Here is a 20623-nt window from a genome sequence, read left to right on the forward strand (position 1 = left end):
AATATTTGCAACAATTTTAGAATGACAATTAAAAAACAAAAAAAACTCATAACCTCAAAATTTTGTCTAAATTTTCCATTTTTTTATTGTACGTTCACTTCTCTTTAATTTAAGCAAAACACTTCCGTTAAAATACCGAAATTTATCACGAAAAATTAATTTTAACACATTTTTCAAGCACTCCGCATCGTGCGTACTTTGGGAAAATTTTTGAAAGCGTCTTTCCGGTAAATGAAAACGTGCTCGCGTCCATGTGGCAAGCAAACAATTTTGCTTTTGCTCCACTCCCTCGAATCTCGAAATTCATATTTTTACCACAAATTTTGAAAACATATCCCCAAATTATTTGAATTTCACCACTAACGAGAAAATTTAACTTTTTTTAAGAAATAATAATGATAACCGGCTTCCGGCGTTTGTTTTCAAGAGAAACATAACCTTAAAAACTATAGAAAGACTCACCTCATGTCCCGTCGGAGCGATGAGAATATGGACTTCGTCTGTATCGAAATTATGTTCCGTAACTTCGGCTTGAATTTCTCGTCCGTTATATGTTAAAAAGACCTTTTGCCCACGAACAAGTTTTGTTTTTGTAATTGTACTAAAGCCGGGTCCAATAATTTCGCGTTCCGAATATTCTTTCATAGGACGATTCTCTTGTCCTAAAATTGGATCGAATTTCACAATAAAACGCGTTTTCGATGTAAGACTAAGTCCAGCTTCGTAAGCACTAGAAGATGGCGATTTCACTGCATATACAAATCCACTGTAGTACATTCCATCTTCGCCGGGTGCACACACCTTTGTCCCAACAATACTACGTTTAGCTAACCTTTTGCCGGTCGACATTATCTGCTTAAGAAACTTTTGACAGATTCATTAGAGAATTTTTTTTTGCAAAAATTTCACTCACAATTTCAAATAATGTCAACGAAAAAAACTCCCGACACTTTGTTTATCAATTGTTTGTAAAAACAGCGCAATTTTTAATCCAAACCTCTCGACACACAAACTCGTGGCGTTAAAGCAACAGTTCTGACGCCAAAAAATCGTTTCTCGGAAAAAACACTCAGCGCGTAACAACCAAAAACACAATTGTCGTAAAATATCGTCAAACACTCAAAAAAAAGAACACGTCACCAAAAAATTCAATCGCGTGGAGGAAAATTGAATCCCGAATTTTCAAATACTTTTAGGTCATTGTTTTCCGGAGGAGCGTCTGCTGGAGGGACGCGGAGGTTTGCGCGGCAAGCGCAATACGGCGCTATTCGTCACTTCATCATTTTCATAAAAACAAAATAATTTTTTGTCATTAACTTGATACTTGAAGTTTACTGAGGGCATAATACAGAAAATTGATGCGTTGTAATGTCGGCCGTAAACTGTGACGACAAGAATGCCGCCGCGTAAAATCAAATAGATCCTTACAGCTGGCCGAACCGAGCAGTACTGAGGAGCTGCGCCGGCCGGCTACCCGCCAGCTGATGATAACAACAAACCTCCGATTGGCTGTACTCTGACCTACTTAATCCCATTGGCTGATCGCGAGAAGGCTTTGTTCCGACCTAACTGCGCACTGATGTTGTTGCTTTTCTCATGCTTTAGAAAAATTTATAAATTTATCAAAAACTTTCATCAAATTTTCCGAAACAAAATTATTCACTAATTCAATCATTTGATTTCGTTTAAATAGCAAAAATTACTCTTGAATTTACATGTAGTTACACTGAATACACGAAAATAAGACGTTTGTTTTGTCATCAGCTGGATTCGCCGGTGACGAAAGACGAAAGGTTGAAAGTCTTGTTGTTGAGTCGGGAAAAGATTGAAACAAAGAATGATATCTACCAATAAAATGAATCATAATGCACTAATTATTAACCGTATGTGTTGTTTGTTTTGTTGCTAATTCTTTTTACACTAAAAATGCAACAGTACCTTTAAAACGAAACATTCACTGGACTGCGGCCATTTTAGTATGACGACACCATACACAAGTGGATTCTGAGGAAAAAAAAAATATTTAAACCTCACTAAATGTTAAAAAAACAATCTACTTCGACAATAATAAATCAACGAATAAATCACTCTGTTATTACAATTAATTGACTCTATTACTAATACATTTAATTTGCAAAAGTTCTATACCAATGCAATGATGCAACTTTTAGGTTAGCTCTTTAGTTTACACTTTAGTGATTTTACAAGAAAAAAAGAAGGATTTACTTTCTTTATATCGGCAATGAAAGATTAAGATTTAAATTATTTTAATGTATCACTTACTTTTTTCACACAAAACGATTGTTTTTGTTGAATAAAAACAGAGATATTCACAAATTGTCAAACAGATTTTTGCATAAACATACTATGATGTACTGTGAAGTTGGCTACGGATGATGCATCACTCACCAAGGATGGGAAGTTGGGAAAGTGACGTCATTATTTGTTACATTTTTCGAATAATAAATAACAGTAATTTTTAGATTCAATTGTTGTAAAATAGTATACTTGATATAAACTATTCATAAATTAACAGTATTCCATCTTTATCAAATGTTAAATAATCAAGTAGAAATTACTTTTATTCGAATACTTTCAATAGTTTGTTTTCCTTCTCTGCCCATCTCTGTAAATCGTTTCCTAACCTGTCCTAACCTTCAAAATTCGTCGACAACTTCAGAGTTGTTTGGATATCCCCAGAAATTTCTGGTCATTTAAATAACATAAATATTTCCTTTTAATTTTAATAATTTCATTTTTTCGTGTTAACTTGTTTACGAATTGTTGTTTCTCAATTATTTAATTCTGGAATATATATCAACGTTTTGATCTGATTTCATTTAAACATAGTTTTTTTTCGAATTTTTTCGTTTTATTTTAGTTTTAATGGTTTTAATTATTAATTTTTCGTTGCTTTTTTTGTTACAGATTTCCTTTTTTACAGGAGAGAAATATATTATGGATATGGAAAAATTCATTAGTATTTAAAATACAAAAAATAAATAAATAAAGAGGATAAATTGAATGAAAAATTAACATAAACATTAAGAGAAAATTTAGAATATAATTATGACATAAATTATAACTTAGTGGGTCAGGATCGACACCAGTGATAATGAAAGTAATAGAAGAAAAACAATATGCGTGAGTAGGCCGGCATATTCCAAATGCAATATTGCTACAAAGTCATTTTTATTAAGTCAAAAAAAAAGACCTCGACCATGGAAAATTTTTTCAGTTGATTATATTTTACATTATAATTACAAAACAAGATTTCAAATTAGGAATGGTCCTATATAGGAGTTGTCAGAATTTCGAAACTTTTTTCTCCTTTTATTTCTATAAACGTAAGTTTACTAAATATTTCGAAATATTTTTATTTTATCTCTATAACAAAATTTTGTTTCCAAGTGAATAATTTTTAAAAATATTTTCTAGTTTTTATAGAAAGTTATTTTAAATAAAAAATTTAATTTAAATAAATTATTTATTATTTTATATTTTTCTTTTAAATAAAAAATTTAATTTAAAAAGTTTTAAGTAAAAGTATTGAAAGTATTTTGAAAAAAGCAGTTTTGAATTAAAAGTATTAAGTTTAAAAAAACATTTTTCGTATGAAAAGAAAAAAAATTTGTGTCATTTATATTAATACAAAAAGAAGAGATTTTTTTTCGGATTCTGATGATAATTTAACCATGAACAAATTATATGTTTCAGTATGTAGTCTGTGCAATGTGCTGTCTATATCTCAATGCCAAGTATTTTAAAGTTCAAATAGCAAATATACAACATCGCGTGTATATAGGCGTGGGAAAAAGCCTTTGAATCTATACAACGAAATACGTTTACATATGCTATTCTTCATGGAAGCCATAGATTTTTTTTTTATTTTATATTTTATGAAAAAAATATCCACCGAGGTAAACAAATGTCATATAACGTCTAATAAAACCCTTTCTCTTCTTAGGTTTCCCATAAGGACAAGAGCTTTTCAATTTGTCAAGCGTCTCTCATCTCGAATTTTCAAGACGATTCTAAATTAATTCAAAAAAATATTCTATATTCTATATATTCTAAAATTAATAATCGTTGAATTTCCAATAATATTTTCGCAGTTAGCACAAAAAGTTTGATAATAATAGAATTCCTTCGAAGAATTTAATTATTTAGGAAAATAATTAAATTCTCGCTAAGAATTTTTAAAAAATTTTTTGAAAATTCTAATTAAATTCTTTCTCAAGAATTTATTTTATTTTTTTATTTTAAATAATGGCGATTCTTTAATAAATTTAATTAAAAATTTGAAAAATATTATTGAATTTTATAAACAATTTCTTTCAAGTTTCTAAAATAATCGTGATTGTTAATAATTGAAATTGAACATTTGATTATTGAATTTTATTAAATTTTTAGTAAATAATTGAATTCTTTTGAAAAATTTTGTACCGAATTAGAAAAAGTTTAATTCTTTTGTGAAATTTTTTTCAAAACAATTGAATTATTGCAAAATATAATTGAATTGTTTCGAAGGATTTATTAGAATTTTAGAAAATAATTGAATTCTTTCGAAAAATATTATAAAAAATTTTTTTAAAACTCAAATTGTTTTGATAATAATTGAATTTTTGCAAAGATTTTATTATTTAAAAAAATAATTAAATTCTTTTGAAGGATTTATTTTTTTATAATGAATTAAGAAAAAATTGATTTCTTTCGTGACATTGTTTTGAATATAATTGATTTTTTGCAAGGAATTTTACTATTTATAAATATAATTGAATTTTTTCAATTATATTTTTAATTTATGAATATTATTAAAAAAATTTTTTTAAATTGAATTCTTTCATAAAATTGTATTAAAATTGTATTAAAAATAATTGAATTTTTGCAAAGAATTTTACCATTTATAAATAGAATTGAATTGTTTCGATGGATTTATTAAAATTTTTAAAATTAATTGAATTATTTCGAAAAATATTATTAAAAATTTTTTTAAATTAAATTCTTTTGTGAAATTTTTTTGATAATACATAATTGAATTTTTGCAAAGATTTTACTATTTAAAAAAATAATTGAATTGTTTCTGTAGGATTTATTAAAATTTTGTTTAAAAATAATTGAATTTTTGCAAAATATTTACTATTTTGTAAAAAATAATTAAATTCTTACGAAGAATATTATTATTTACGAAAATAATTGAATTCTTAAGAAGAATATTATTATTTGCGAAAATAATTGAATTCTTACGAAGAATATTATTATTTACGAAAATAATTGAATTCTTACGAAGAATATTATTATTTATGAAAATAATTGAATTCTTGTGGAGAATTAAAAAAAATTTTGGAAATTAATGAACAAGAATAATTAATTAATAAAATAGTTAATAATTGCAGTTTGAATCTGATATTATTCAAAAATTCATATTTAAAAATAAAAAATTTTGTAATTTCAAAAATAAATTTTAAAAGAAAAAAGATTTATCAATTTTTGACAAATTTTGTCGACATTGATTGATCTATAAACTTTTTATTTTGAAAGTTTTCGATGAATATTCATATATAATAAAGAGAAAGTCAAATGATAATTGAAAAGTAAAATGAAAAGAAAATTAAGTTACAAGTGTTTCTTAATAGAGAAAGAGAGTTATTTAATGAAACTATTTTTATTATTATTCTTAATTCGTATTCAGAAATTTAATTATTTTCTCCCTTTTATTTTCTTCTTTATTTTCCTTTTTCTGCTTTTCTTTATTTTTATTGTTTCTTTTATTTTATTTATCTTCTTTTATTTTTTTCCGTTTTCTATTTTATTAATTTTTCTTTATTCTTTATTTTTCTTATTCGTTTTATTTATTATTTTTTATTTGTTTTCTTTTCTGTTGTTTTACTCATTTTATTTTTTTTTATTTAAGATTTTCAGTCATTAAATCATATTTAAAATTTACTTCTCTTAGTTTTTTAATATGAAAACTATTTTTATTTGCAAAAAATCGGAAATAGTAATTCATTAATCAAGATCAACTATTTGAAAAAGTATATCTTTCGAAGAACATTTGTCTTATTCATTCACTGATCAATACTTCGGCATCTATTTCCAAAAGACATTCTGTCAAATGGACAGGAAATGGTTTCATTTATCACATTTCGAAAAAAAATTTTTTATTTACGTGAAAATTGATTTATTTTTGTAAATAATTTTTCTCTATTTAAAATTTAATTTTAAAAATGTATTATTATTATTTTAAATTATGTAAAAAGGTTTTTATAAAGATCTAGACAATTTTTATGTTTTAAAAAGTAGACCCGAGAGAAATCAATAGAAGTGAAAGGAAATATTGCATTGTATTTTAATTTCTCTTCTTTTTAATACATAAATATTTTTTTTGCAATTTTTTTTTCTTTTTCATTTACAGAAAATATGTCTATATACTTTGAAACTCCAAATGTAAAGCTTTTAACGAAATGAATCGATTGACCTATTTAAAAACCCGCTGGGCTGAGTCGTTTATAAATGCGCTAAAGAATTTGAAAAGATTATTTAACTCCAATTCGCGAAATTTTTTTTATTTAGATTTAACAATATATTTTTGGGAAATATATTTAAAAAAAATAATTAAAAATATTTTTCAAAATTAGAATAATAATTACAAAAAGAAAATTTGGAAAAAATTCAAAATTCTCCAAAAAGGAAAAATAGTAAAAAAAAATAGAAAATTTGTTTTAAAAAAAAAAATAAATAAATATTGATAATATTTAAATTTTTTCAGATTCAAGAGGAGAATAAATGCAATTTATATGGGAGGAAAAGGAGCTCTTGGAAGAATAAAAAAAAAGAAGAAAATATCCTTTGTTTCTTTGCGAATGATTTTAAAACAACTTGCGGGATGATATCAGATCCTGGATGAAAATTACGAGCGAGATTCTAAACGAATGAAAAGAGAGGTAGGGTAGTAGGTTGCACCAGAGGTTGAACACTGCAAAACTTCTCTCCTACTCTCCTCTCCGTGCCACATGGACACATCGAAACATTGAATATTGCATGGATATATACGCCATAGATTTTGTCACGGTCACTGTGACTTTTCCATGCCGGAAAAGGGCGAGGCGAGAGAGGGAACTCCTAGAGAGATGTTGCGCAATTCTCCTCTACTCATGCTGACAAAAGTAGCAACAAGAAAAAAAAAATCGTTAACAATAAAATAAAAATTAAAAAATAGGTAAAAAGTCCTTTTTTAAATTTTACTTTATTTAGCAAGAATTTCTTTCTTTTCAATTTATCGTTTTGTATTTTAGTAAACAATTATTGTCCGATTAATGACAAAAGGAAAATTCTTTTCAATTCTTTTCTAATTGAAATTTATTTATTTTATTTATGTATTATAGAAAATTTTTAGTTATTTTACTTAAAATTATTATTCTAAATTCTTGACAACAAATAAATAAATAAATAAATAAAAATAAGTACATACAATAAATTTAATCTATAATTTAAAAAAAAATTGAAAGCAACGAACTTTATCAATATTAAAAGTAATTTAATTCAAGAAATGTTTTTCAATTATTAATATATTAAACTTTCGTGAAGAAGAAATCAGAACAACATTAATAAAGCAAACAAAAGTAATTTTTATTTATAAATTGGATATTTAGAAATCTTTTTCCATTTGGAAATATAATAATTAACAAAACTGATAATTAAATAGAAAATAAAGAAAACATTAGGATAGTTAATTAAAGTAGATTAGTAAACGCATTTTAGTAATTTATTATTAACCATTGTTCATTATAGGTATATTTTTATCTCTTCATGGGAAAAAAAAGAGGAAGAAGACGAAGAAGATAATAATAAGGAATCATAGGGCAAGAAGCGGCACATCGTTTTTATTGTAATATGAAGAGAAGCAGGGGTTGTGGAGGTACGTGATTTCAGAGGATGAATCGCATCGAGGGTGCGATGAAAACGGTTAATGACCCTTTATTTCCTCCTTTGTGATAAATAACTTTTAGAGTGACAAAGAATTCAACTTTTATTCTATTTTTCCTTTTTTATTATATCGATTTTGGTATTACCTTTTTTTCCCGTAATTTCTCAGATTATTATTGTTTATATAACAACGAAATTGTATTTCTACGGGTTTTCCTCTCTTTAATTGATGACAATCTTTTTCGGACAAAAAAACAAACTCGGGACTGTTTTTCATCAATAGACGATCGTAATTAGGAATAGAAAGGAATTTGTAGATTAGAAAAATAGGAAAAAATAGAAGGTTAAAAAAATAAAAATATAATAAAATAGAAAATAAGAATAAAGTTGGTAAAGAATATAATAAAATGGAAACTAGAATACTAAACATAAAATACTAAATACTGGAACTAAATAAAAAAAAATAGTAATAAAAAAATATTTAAATTAAAAATTTAACAATACAGAATAAATAGAAAATCTAGCTGTAAAATTATTAATTATTATAATACTAATTGTTAATTATTAATTACTATAATTTCAGGCTTCGCACTCATATTCAATTATTTTCATAAATAAAAATATTTTCACAGAAATTCAATTAGTTAAAACAGAATTTTCATAATATTTTTCGAAAAAAATCAATTATTTAAATAGATTTTTTATAAAATTCTTCGCAAGAATTCAATTATTTCTATAAATAATAGATAAAATTCTTCTCAGGAATTAAATTATTTTTTGAACAAAATTTCAATAAACTTTCACGAACGAATACAATTATTTTCTAAAATTTTAATAAATCCTACAGAAACAATTCAATTATTTTTTAAAATTATTATCAAAAAAATTTCAAATTTCAAATTTAATTATTTTTTTTTAAATTATTATCAAAAAAATTTCAAATTAAAAAAATTTTTAATAATATTTTTCGAAAGAATTCAAATTTTCTAAAATTTTAATAAATCCTTCAAAACAATTCGATGATGAAAAATTATTCAATTCTATTCATAAATAGTAAAATTCTTTGCAAAAATTCAATTATTTTTAATACAATTTTAATAAAATTCTTTAAAAATAATTGAATTGTTTGCAATATAATTTTAATAATATTTTTTGAAAGAATTCAATTATTTTCATTAACAACATACAATTTTCAAAGAAATTCAATTATTTAAAACACAATTTTCATAAAATTTTTTGAAAAAAATAATTTCTTTAAAAAGATTTTTCTAAAATTCTTTTCAAGAATGCAATTATTTTACAAACTTTATTAATGTTCTGTAATAGAAATTCAATTATTTTTATAAATAATAAAATTAATCGTAGAATTTAAATTATTTTTAATATAATTTAAAATTAATTCCTCTAAAAACGCAATTATTCTTAAAAATTTGATATAATTTCTTTCTTAGAGTGTAATAATTATTTTCTATTCATTTTTAATTACATTTTTTGAATGAATTTAATTATTAAAAATTTTAATGCAATTCTTCGTATGAAAATTCAATTATTTTGAAAAATGTCGATAAAGTTCATTAAAAGAATTCAAATTTAAGAAATATTCGCAATTATTCAATAAATTTATTTTTGTATTTAAATAATTGAATTCTCGTGAAAGTTTCTAATAAGAATTGATTTTGAATTGAATAAAATAAAATGATTAAAGTTTTGAATAATTTTATTTATAAATTTCAACCAAAAAAAAATAATTGAATTTTAAAATCGAAATACATTTGTGAAATGTAACTATAAAGTATATTTTGTTATAAAGATTTCTTTACTATATACGAAAGTTTATAAATGAAACAAAGAACGTAGTAATTGTTGAAAAATGTCTTTGATCTTAATAATTGTGATATTTCTTCTAATGGTTTTTTTTCTCTGCTTTTGTTTCAGAATTTTCAGACAAATGGGAAAATGAGCGCAAGACATTATAAATGCATTTTTGGATATTTTGTTTCGACTATATATAAGAATTCAAATGAAGAAAAAAATGATTCAGACAACACATATCCGTGTCATATTTTATGATCATGATCGCTGAAAATTGCGTCGTTATGAAGAATTGAAAGATATTTTATTTGAAAGCACAAAAGAAGAGAATGAAAAATAATATAATCTCTTGGATCAGAAATTTCCCAATATGAATTAACTTTCTATTTTATGGATCAATTTATTCATGCTATGATAATAGTCCTTGCGACAATATTTAGATGAAATTGACTTCGTAAAATATATATTATTTTCAAGACAAAAAGCAAAAGGAGAATGAAACGATTGAGTCGATGAAACTTTTTTTTTTGTTTGGTAAGTTATAATTCAATACACAAGTTTTTGGTTCGTTTGTTTAATGAGCCGAGAAATTTGTTTTTTTTTTTTTGCTAAATATAATTCGAGAAATAGTAAATTTATAAATTATACACTCGAAGTAAAATTACACACTAAATTATCTATTTGAGAAAAAATCCATTGGCTGTAAATTTTATCAGTGGGGAAAAAATTAAACTTTTTAATTATTGAATTTTTCACTAATAATTTATTATTTTATTATTAATTATTTATTACTATTAATAATTTATATATTTTTAAAAATATTTTTTCCACTTTTTCGTCTAATTATTATACTGAGAGGAATTTAAAAAAAAAATTTTTTTAATTCTTTTTGTGGTAGTTTCTTTATATGAAGTTTGATATTCCATTTGAGATAAAAATCTCCTTTTTCCAAGAAGATAATTATTATCTGAATTAGAATATTATATGAGCGGGAAATGTACATATTTATAAAAGATAATGGATCATTAGATTGTTAAGAGGAGTTTTTATTTTATGAAGATTGAAATAATTATAAATGTTACTTGGAACTTTTGTGAGAAGAAAATTACAAGTGTATAGTTTCGAAATAGAACTTTTGCATCTTTATGACTCCTAGTCCATAAAGTGAGGGGCAGTTTACAAGAACTTACCGTTTTTGTTAATGTACTATAATTAGAGATACGTAACATACATTAACCCATTTTTAGATTCTTTTTTTGTGTTTTTGAAAGTAGATAAAAATTTGTTTTTTATTTTACTACTCTTACCTTTATAACATATGGCAAATTTAAAGTTCCTTTTTGTTGGAAATTTTTTCATTTTTTTTTTCTTGTTGGAAATTTCTTCATTTTCTTTTTTGTTGGAAATTTCTTTACTTTTTTTTCTTTCTGATAATTGTAAATTAAAAAAGTGCACTATTCACTGAGAGAATAAATTAACTTTTCAACATTTGTAAAATATTCTGATAATATGAGAGCATTCTCGATAAATAAATATAGTGGTTTATTTTAAAAATAGATTTAAAAAATTTAGTTAATTTGTTTACTTATTTATTAATTTACAAATATTGTTATTTTTGAAAATTCATATTTAATTAATATTATAAATTAATAATTACATGAAATGTATTAAATAAATAATTTCTGTATAATACATAATAATAATTTGCTATTCTGTGAATTTATAAATAAATAAATTATTAACATTGAATTAAATATTAATAATACTTCGAGAATATAATTTAAATTTATTATTTCACTAATTATTTAGTAAACGAAACAATTAATTAATTAGTTATTTAGCACGGAGAATAAATAAGATTATAATTAATAAATTTATTAGGTATTAATATAATAATAAAAATAATAATAATAATAATAATAATAAAATAATAATAATAATAAAATAATGAAAATATATTATAATAAAGGAAATAAATTTTTTTATACTTGTAAATTAAAAATTAAAAATGTTAATTAAATTAAACTTCCGACAAACTCTGACAGTTTCGCTATACAAAATTATTCTTGTTTAAATAATAAATTTCCTTCTGCAATTCTTGACTTTATCGACTCGTTTTGAAATATTGTCATTGTGGCGCCATCCATTAGATTAACTTACAAACTTTATTTATTATTTAAAAATATCAACAATATTTTATTTTTAATTTCAATAGATAAATTTGCACAAAACTTGTTTTTAATATAAAGTATTTTTAGATTCAGCTTATTTTGCTTATATATATTTATGTATTTTACAAATAATTTCAAACTTCTCTTTTCTCTGATAATTCATTTGCGTATAAATATTATTGTAAAAAATTTATTATTAAAATTTATATATTTATTGAATTAAACTAAATTAATTAGATTTTTTCAATTTATTCAAATAAATTATATTAATCAATTTAAATAATTAATTGATGATACAATTAATTTAATTATCAGGTAAATTTAGAAATTCAATATTAAAAATGAGATTTATTATTATTATTATTAATAAAAGAATATTATTTGCAGAATAAATTATTTTTTGTAAATAGTAAAATCTTTGCGAAAATTCAATTATTTACAAAAAAATTTCATGAAAGAATTCAATTTTAATAAAATTTTTAATAATATTATTCAAAAAAATTCAATTATTGTCTAAAATTTTAATAAATTTTTTGAAAAAATTCAATTATATTTACAAATAGTAAAATTCTTTGCAAAAATTCAATTATTTTTAATACAATTTTAATAAAATTTCATGAAAAAATTCAATTATTTCCTAAACTTTTAATAAATCCTTCAAAATAATTGAATTATTTTCATAAATAATAAAATTCTTTGCAAAAATTTAATTACTTTCGAAAATTCTAATAAAATTCTTGCTAAGAATTCAATTATTTTCGTGAAAATAAAATTCTTTACAGAAATTTAATTATTTTCAAAATTTTAATAAAAATCTTCCCAAAAATTTAATTATTTCTATAAATAATAAAATTCTTTAGAAAAATTCAGTTGTTCTGATAAATAATACAAATTTTCCCATAAAATGAATTATTTCTAAAAATTTTAATAAAATTCTTCGCAAAAAATCAATTATTTACAGAAATAATAAAATTCAATTATTTTTTTAAACTACAAAATTTTTCAAATGAATTTAATTATTTTCATGAATAATTAAATTTTTCGCAGAAATTCAATTTTATTTAATACAATTTAATTTAAGTTTTACTCAAGAATTAAAATTATTAACATATAAAGAATAAAATTTCAATAATTATTTAAATAAATTTCTACGAAAGAATTCAATTATTTTCAATATTATTTTACTGAAATAATTTAATTATTTACAATTTAAACATTTCAAACAAAAAATTTCAAAAAAATTATCAAAAAAATTAGAAAACAAAGAAAAGTAATTTATTTATTCTATTTTATTAATAGAATTTTATTTAAATTTTATAATGAAAATAATATTTAATAATTTTGTGACAACAATTTCTTTTTAAATTTATTATTGTAAATAATAATAATTTATTATTATTATATTTAATTATTTATTTCGTAATATAGAATTAAATTTATAAATAGAATTAAATTTTTGAATAAAATAAAATTTATTATTTATAATAATAATAAATTTTTTATTTATTATTATTATTATAAATAAAAAATTTAATTTCATATTACGAAAATGTTATGTAAATTTGTCAAAATATCGAAAAAGTAATTGTAAAAAGTTTGTAAAAATAATTATCGAGATCATTAAAATATGTAAACTTAATGAATCGTCATTTTAATGCTTTTCGACTTTTTCAGATGGTTTTTGTCTCAACATTTTGCGACGAATGGAAATGGAAACTGTTATGGGGTTGAATGGCGATAGCAGGTGGGATAATCGACTTTGCAACAGGCGCCTTTAGTTTCACTTGAAATTTGACTAGACCTGACATAAGAGAGAGAGAGAGAGAGAGAGAGAGAGAGAGAGAGAGAAAAAAAGGTAGACGAACAACTAGGGAAATAAAGACGTGTCTCGACAGACAAGATACGATCTTGATAAGATTAAAACGACTATTGGTAATTACAACAGCCATCTTGCGTCGATTCTATTTTCTTCAATGAATAACGAAATACCTACTCTGTCAGTGGACGATGTTAGTCTCAAAACGTTCTCCAACTCATAAGAATGTGTTACGTCGGAACAGAATAAAACCTCTGTTCCCGCTTTAATTTTTTTCTTACCTCAAAAAAAAAGAATTACATAATCAATAATTTCTGTCAAATGACAGTCAACAATTATGAAAGACTCATTATTATTAACATTTGTTTTGACGAGTTTACAAATTTTTTCATTAAATATCAATGCTGAATATGGTTGCTCCGTTTTTTGTGTTTGCGATATTTGGTATGACCTCAAACGTGCGACGTGCACTAATCGACGATTATACAGTATTCAAATTGATATTTCTTCAGTAGTGGAGGCAATTGATCTTTCGAGTAATTCCATTTCTTCATTGTCTAACTATGAATTGGCGGTAAGTTTTTTTTTTATTTTTGTTCATATTTTTTTTTTTATCAGTGCCAGTTGACGATTGTGAGATATTTTTAAGCACAGCTTCCATGAGTGGATAAAGTTTCTCTGGTCCCTGATCTCTCTGCTTGTTTTTACATACTCCTCTCAAATTATAATTATTATGTCAAGCATAGAAAATTATTCTATTAATTAATAATTAGTTATTTAATAATTACAATAATTCGAATTTTTCTCGAAAATAATTCATTCTAATAATTCTTTCAAATAATTATTTCGAACAATTTTTTCAAATATTTATTTCGAACAAATTTTTTAAATAATTTTATTTCGAACAATTTTTTCAAATAATTATTTCAAATTTTTTCAAATAATATTTTTCTATAATATTTTTAATCTTTTCAAAAATTTTTTATTTTGATAATTTTTTTGAATGTTTTTAATTATTTTTTCTTGAATAATTTTTTTTATTATTGACACTTTATTCCAACCGGCTTATTTACTGTTAAAGATAGTCAATGGTTAAATTTTTTTTGCTATCCTACTTGTCACGTTTTTTTTTTCTTTTTTGCTTTTATGTCACAAATTTTTTTTTTGATAAATTTTTTCTTTTTCGTTACATATGCCTTTTTTCTGTATAACATTGTCTGCACTGCTTTTCGGTTTATCTCTTGTCTTTCCATCAAAAGATAAATATTCTGACTCATGACAATAGCAGTGCTACAAAATGATTCAGAAAACCTTGGAAAAAAAATTGTCAATTCCAGTTACATGCATTTTCAGTAATTTTCATTTATTTTTATTAAATTTTATTTTCATTTCCATTTTTTTTTTAAATATTTAGTGTCAATTTTCGTCTTATTAATTTTATTATTAATTTTATTATTCTCCTATAAAAATGTTTTGCCTGTTTCATGAAAAAAAAGCGGAAATTTAAAAAAAATCTACTTTTTCATTACATAAAATTACGCAAACAAGTTTTTATTGGTCTCGTGAATTATTTTTTCAAAAATTGAAAAATTTATGAACAAAAAAATAATAAAAATATTTTTACAGTAATTAATTGGTTACTAAATTGGAAATTTTAATTTAAGTTTAAAATTTAAATTATGTAAAATTTAGAGGTAAAAAATTATAATTATTATTTTTATTTAATATTAAAAACTAATTTCTTTCCACAGGCAGCAAGTTTATCAAAACTACGATATCTCAATCTATCGAGGAATGGAATCAACGAAATTGGTTTGGCTGCTTTTGGAAAATTGAACGATTTGGCTGTTTTGGACTTATCTCGAAATCATTTGAATTATATTTCCACCGACACGTTTGTGACAAATTTGAAATTGAAAATAGTAAAACTTCAACATAATAATTTTAATCTTCACGTGCCCAAGTTACGGTCTTCGTCTATTACTGTAAGTATTTATTTATCTTTCATTAAAAAAAAATAATCAATAATAATAATTTTAATTACATTATTGTATTTATTATAAGTATTAATTATTAAGTAATAAATAAATAAATAAATAATTCAATAATTGGAAACAAATCAATAACAAATAGATGTAAATAACAATTGTGATCATTACCTACTTAATAATTACAATAATTAATAAAATTCTTTCCGAGAATTGAATTATTCTCAAAAATTTTAGTTAAATTCTTGGCAAGAATTGAATTATTTTCAAAAATTGGAATAAAATTCTGGGACGATTTGAATTACTTTCAAAAATTGTAATTAAATTCTGTAAATAATTCAATTATTTCCAAAAATAATTATTTTTAACTTATATAATAAAATTCAATAATCAAATTTTTAATTTTAATTATTAAAAACTTGAAAGAAATTCTACGTAATGTAAAAATTTAGGATTTTTTGAATAAAAAAATTTATGGGCTTTAATTATTTTTCAGGAACTCGATCTCAGTAGTTGTTTAATTAGCTATTTGCCTGTGGACGCCTTCGAGCATTTGAAGAAATTAAATAATGTCAATCTTTCGAAAAATGTCATGATTCAACTTCATATGAAAGCGTTGCAAAGAGTTCCAACTTTGGAAACTATTTCCCTTGAAGGGTAAGTTGAAATTTATTTTACTATTTAAAAATTTTTCCTATAATCGATTCAATAAGTTTTCAAGTTCTATTTTAATCTGATTATTAATTGATAATAGTAGTAAAATTTTTTTTAATAATTATCACAATAATCATATAATAGTAATCAATAAATTTTTTTCCCTATTTTTCGATAATCGTTTAAATACAACTTTTTTTTATTGAAATTTTTGAAAATAAATTAATTGTTTCTAATGAATTTTATTATTTATGAAAATAATTGAATTTTTTCCAAGAATTTAATGAAAGTTCTATTAAAAATAATTGAATTCTTATTAAGAATTTAATTAAAATTTTTTAAATAATTAAATTGTTTCAGTAAAATTGTATTTGAAAATAATTGAATTCTTTCCTACAATTTTATTAAAATAATTATTGAAATTATATTCTTTATACGTAAATAATTAAATTCTTGAGTAACAAAATCTAAATTAAAATGTATTAAATGAAATTGAATTCGTGAAAAAATTTTCATTATTCATGAAAATAATTGAATTCATTTGAAGAATTTTGTCATTTAAAAAAATAATTGAATTTTATTTATGTGAATAAATTATTTTTTGCGAAGAATTTTATTAAAATTTTTAGAAATAATTGAATTCATGGGAAAAATTTTTCATTATTTTTCAGAATAACTGAATTTTTCTAAAGAATTTTATTATTTATAAAAATAATTGAATTTTTGTGAAGAATTTTATTATTTATGAAAATAATTGATTTTTTGGAACAATTGTTTATTAAAAATTTTCGAAAAAATTTAATTTTTGGGAAGAATTGTATTAAATTTTTTGAAAATAATTGAATTTCTATGTTAAGAATTTTATTTTCATAAAGATAATTGAATTCTTAGGAAGAATTTTATTAAAATTTTCGAAAATAATTGAGTTTTTGCTAAGAATTTTAGTTTCTGGAAGATAATTGAATTCTCCGGAAGAATTTTATTAAAATTTTCGAATATAATTGAATTGTTGCTAAGAATTTTATTTTCTGGAAGTTAATTGAATTCTCTGGAAGAATTTTATTAAAATATTCGAAAACAAAATTGAATTTCTCCACAGAAATTTATTATTTTTGAAAATAATTGAATTTTTGGGTAGAATTTTATTATTTATGAAAATAATTAAATTTCTGAGAAGATTTTTATTATTTATGAGAATAATTGATTTTTTGGAAGAATTTTATTAAAAATTTTCGAAAAAAATTGAATTTTTCGGAAGAATTGTATCAAATTTTTTGAAAGTAATTAAATTTCTGCAAAGAACTTTATTATTTATGAAAATAACTGATTCTTTAGCAGACTTTTATTAAATTGTTTGAAAATTATTGAATACCTGCGAATAATTTTATTTTTATGAAGATAATTGAATTCTTAGGAAGAATTTTATTTTATTCATGAAAATAATTAAATTCTTTCAGATTAATTCTATCAAAATTTTTTTGAAAATTATTAGATTCCTATATAGAAATTTGTTACTTATGAAAATAATTGAATTCTTTTCAGAAATTTTATCAAAATTATATTTGAAAATATTTGAATTCTTTCCAGAAATTTAATCAAAACTATATTAAAAATAATTGAATTCTTGAATAATTTTTGAAAAATAATAAAATATTAATTTAATTATTTAATTGAATTTCAGAAACCCCTGGTCGTGCAATCGATTGATGCAAGAGACACAAAATTATCTCCAGAGTAAAAAAGTGAAATTCGCCCAATTCTGCGAGTCGTCAACAACTGGCGTGAAGAAATTCGAGAGAATGAAATTAGAAACACCAACATCGCCACCTAAAAAAACCTTCGACATTCGATTAACATTTCCCGATAAATCAACCGAACTTGAAGAACCGTGGGAAATGGTTAAAAATAACGAAGATGATAATGACGAAAATAATGATGATGATGAGATTTTTAAAACCCTTCAAGCTTTAAATACATCGCGAAATTATAATTTATCGTCTAATATGATTAATTCATCGCCGTACTGGTTCATTGGAATTGGATTTCTTCTCGGCAGTGCTTCGACATTAATTGCAACTTATCTTTGGCTCTACGCTGCAATATCGTGTAAACTATTAAGATTTTCACGTGAAACTGATCTCGATCGAACAAATGCAACATCATCCTCAGCGACCTCCTCATCATCGCAAAGAATATCTCTTCTACAAAATCTCTGGTCACAAAATGATGATCAAAATGATGCATTGTCAATTTGTCCCGGTACTCCACCGCCACCATATCGAGAAGTAATGCTACACAGAAGTTTATATCCATCTGTACGATGAAAAATTTATCCCAAAAAAGGGTCGTTTAAAAAATTTTCTCAAAAAAATGTTATTTGAACGAATAAATTCAATTTAAATCGTTCGTAAAGTGAAAAAAATGTTTATAACGATTATATATAATACAACGTTTATTAATACAGATTAAATTTTTTTTGTCTTAATTAACAAATAACATTTTAACAAAATTTCTTTTAAACGGACCCGAATTTTTGTATTTCTCGACCGAGAGTGTGACTTTTGTCTCGAGACAAAGGCGCAAAGATTAAAAGAGCCGCGTCTCTCTTTTAATTGAATAAAAAAAATTCGACATTTGATAAAATATCGAGTTGGTCACAAGCATAAATTTTGCTGACATAAGTTTTTGATTTATGTATAAAAAAATACAATTTACCGATTTTATTTTCTATTATAAAGATTTGTAAGATGTAAACAAATTTTTGTTAACAAATCAACAAATTATTTTTATTCTTAAAAGATTTTTGTACATTATTATTGTTTTGTGTAATCGTTTTTTGGGGAAAAATTATTTTCTTTTTAAGTCTAATCACAGCCGATAATAATCTTTTAAAAGCGATTATCTTAAGCCAAAGGAACTGATTTTGTTTTGTTTTTCAAATTGACCAGTGTTTTGAATATGTCTCACACCCACTGTTATTGTGATGAATATTTTAGTTCTTTACAAATAGTATTTCTAAGAGATAAGTTTCTAGTCCTTTATTTTTATTGTAAATATTTTTCGAGCGTGTAAATTTTGTTCATTGAATAAAAAGTTATTATTAAAAATTATACTTTGTTTAAATCATTTTTTTTCTGTTATTTGAAAACTAAAGTTTTCAATGTTGATAATAAACATTTTTTGTTAGTAAAAAAATTTTAATTTTTTTTATGAATTTACAGTTATTTTTATATTTACAGTCTAAGTGTTAATTTACACTTTATTCACACTTGAAATTTGACACTAGAAGTGGAATAGATTATTTATATATATTAAAATATGTGTTTTTAATTTCTTTCTTTTATAGCGAAAAATCTGCCAAATATATTTTTAGTGTTGAATTTAAAATTTTTAATATGAAAAGTAATTATGAAATTTAGTCAACAAGATTTATTTTGATTATAATTTGGTAATATTCAAATTTTGAACCTTTAAATGAACGAAATTTTTTCCAATATCATTATTTTCAAAACTTACTGACTTACAAAAAGCAAAAACAAAAATAACATTTTGAATCTTTGTGATTAATTTTTCTTTAATAAGAAACACAATATTGTCACAAATAAAATTTGAAGAAGAAAAAGAAATAAATAATTTTCGTTCATTTGAACTTTCAGAAATTTAGGGACAAAATTTTCTAATTTACAGACTTCGTACTCGATAATTAATTTTAAAAATGTAACAAAAATTACAGTTTTACAACAATTTGAAATTTTCAAAGATTTCAATTTAAAAATCTTTTGAAATTTAATTATTTTTAAAAATTCACACGACATTCAATAATATTCAATTATTATCTAAAATTTAAATTGAAATTCAATTTTAAATCAATTATTATTAGAAAATTCTACGAGAATTCAATTATTTAAATATAAAAATAAATGATTTATTAAATAATTGAATATTTCTTAAAATTAAATTTTTATAAAGAACTTTATAAAATTTTTTTTAAATAATTGAATTGTAACGAAGAATTTAATGAAAATTTATGGAAAATAATTAAATATTTTGAAGAATTTAATAAAAATTTGTGAGAATTGAATTTTTTCAAGGAATTTTATTAAAATTTTTTAAAATAATTGAATGTAATCGAGAAATTTTGTTTAAATTGTTTTAAAAATAATTGAATTTCTGCAAAAATTGTATTATTTATAAAAATAATTAAATTGTTTCCAAGAATTTATTTATTTATTTATTTAGAGAAAATTATTTAAAAT

At 22.3% G+C, this 20623-nt stretch overlaps 2 protein-coding genes across 5 annotated transcripts in view; one reads left to right on the forward strand and one right to left on the reverse strand.

Moving 5' to 3' along the window:
* Positions 1-2399, reverse strand: part of LOC122506926 (zinc finger protein 704) — a 138684-nt gene extending 136285 nt beyond the window's left edge. For all 4 annotated transcript variants that reach the window (XM_043619358.1, XM_043619356.1, XM_043619357.1 and 1 more), the window contains exons 1-2: positions 2284-2399; positions 463-2004 (exon numbers count right to left, since the gene is read on the reverse strand). In XM_043619358.1, coding sequence (XP_043475293.1) covers positions 463-849 — 387 coding nt within the window. In that variant the 5' untranslated portion in view covers positions 850-2004; positions 2284-2399. The remainder of the gene's footprint in view (positions 1-462; positions 2005-2283) is intronic.
* A 537-nt stretch (positions 2400-2936) lies between these two features.
* Positions 2937-19474, forward strand: LOC122506903 (leucine-rich repeat-containing protein 19-like). Its single transcript, XM_043619316.1, has 9 exons — positions 2937-3347; positions 3718-3920; positions 6770-7219; positions 7792-7918; positions 9862-10272; positions 13584-14299; positions 15477-15710; positions 16210-16370; positions 18049-19474. The coding sequence occupies exons 6-9, from the start codon at positions 14063-14065 to the stop codon at positions 18689-18691; spliced, it is 1275 nt and encodes a 424-aa protein (XP_043475251.1). The 5' UTR covers positions 2937-3347; positions 3718-3920; positions 6770-7219; positions 7792-7918; positions 9862-10272; positions 13584-14062; the 3' UTR covers positions 18692-19474.
* Positions 19475-20623: the final 1149 nt, after the last annotated feature.

Source organism: Leptopilina heterotoma, unplaced genomic scaffold (genome assembly GCF_015476425.1).
Source record: "Leptopilina heterotoma isolate Lh14 unplaced genomic scaffold, ASM1547642v1 Lhet_44, whole genome shotgun sequence".
NCBI classification, from domain to species: Eukaryota; Metazoa; Arthropoda; class Insecta; order Hymenoptera; family Figitidae; genus Leptopilina; species Leptopilina heterotoma.

What these genes read in the sequence shown, in the direction of transcription:
- LOC122506903 (XM_043619316.1), top strand. Translation starts at nt 14,063, where the DNA reads ATGAAAGACTCATTATTATTAACATTTGTTTTGACGAGTTTACAAATT. An exon ending in TGTCTAACTATGAATTGGCG is followed by an intron (nt 14,300 to 15,476) that starts GTAAGTTTTTTT and finishes TTCTTTCCACAG; the next exon opens with GCAGCAAGTTTATCAAAACT. An exon ending in TACGGTCTTCGTCTATTACT is followed by an intron (nt 15,711 to 16,209) that starts GTAAGTATTTAT and finishes ATTATTTTTCAG; the next exon opens with GAACTCGATCTCAGTAGTTG.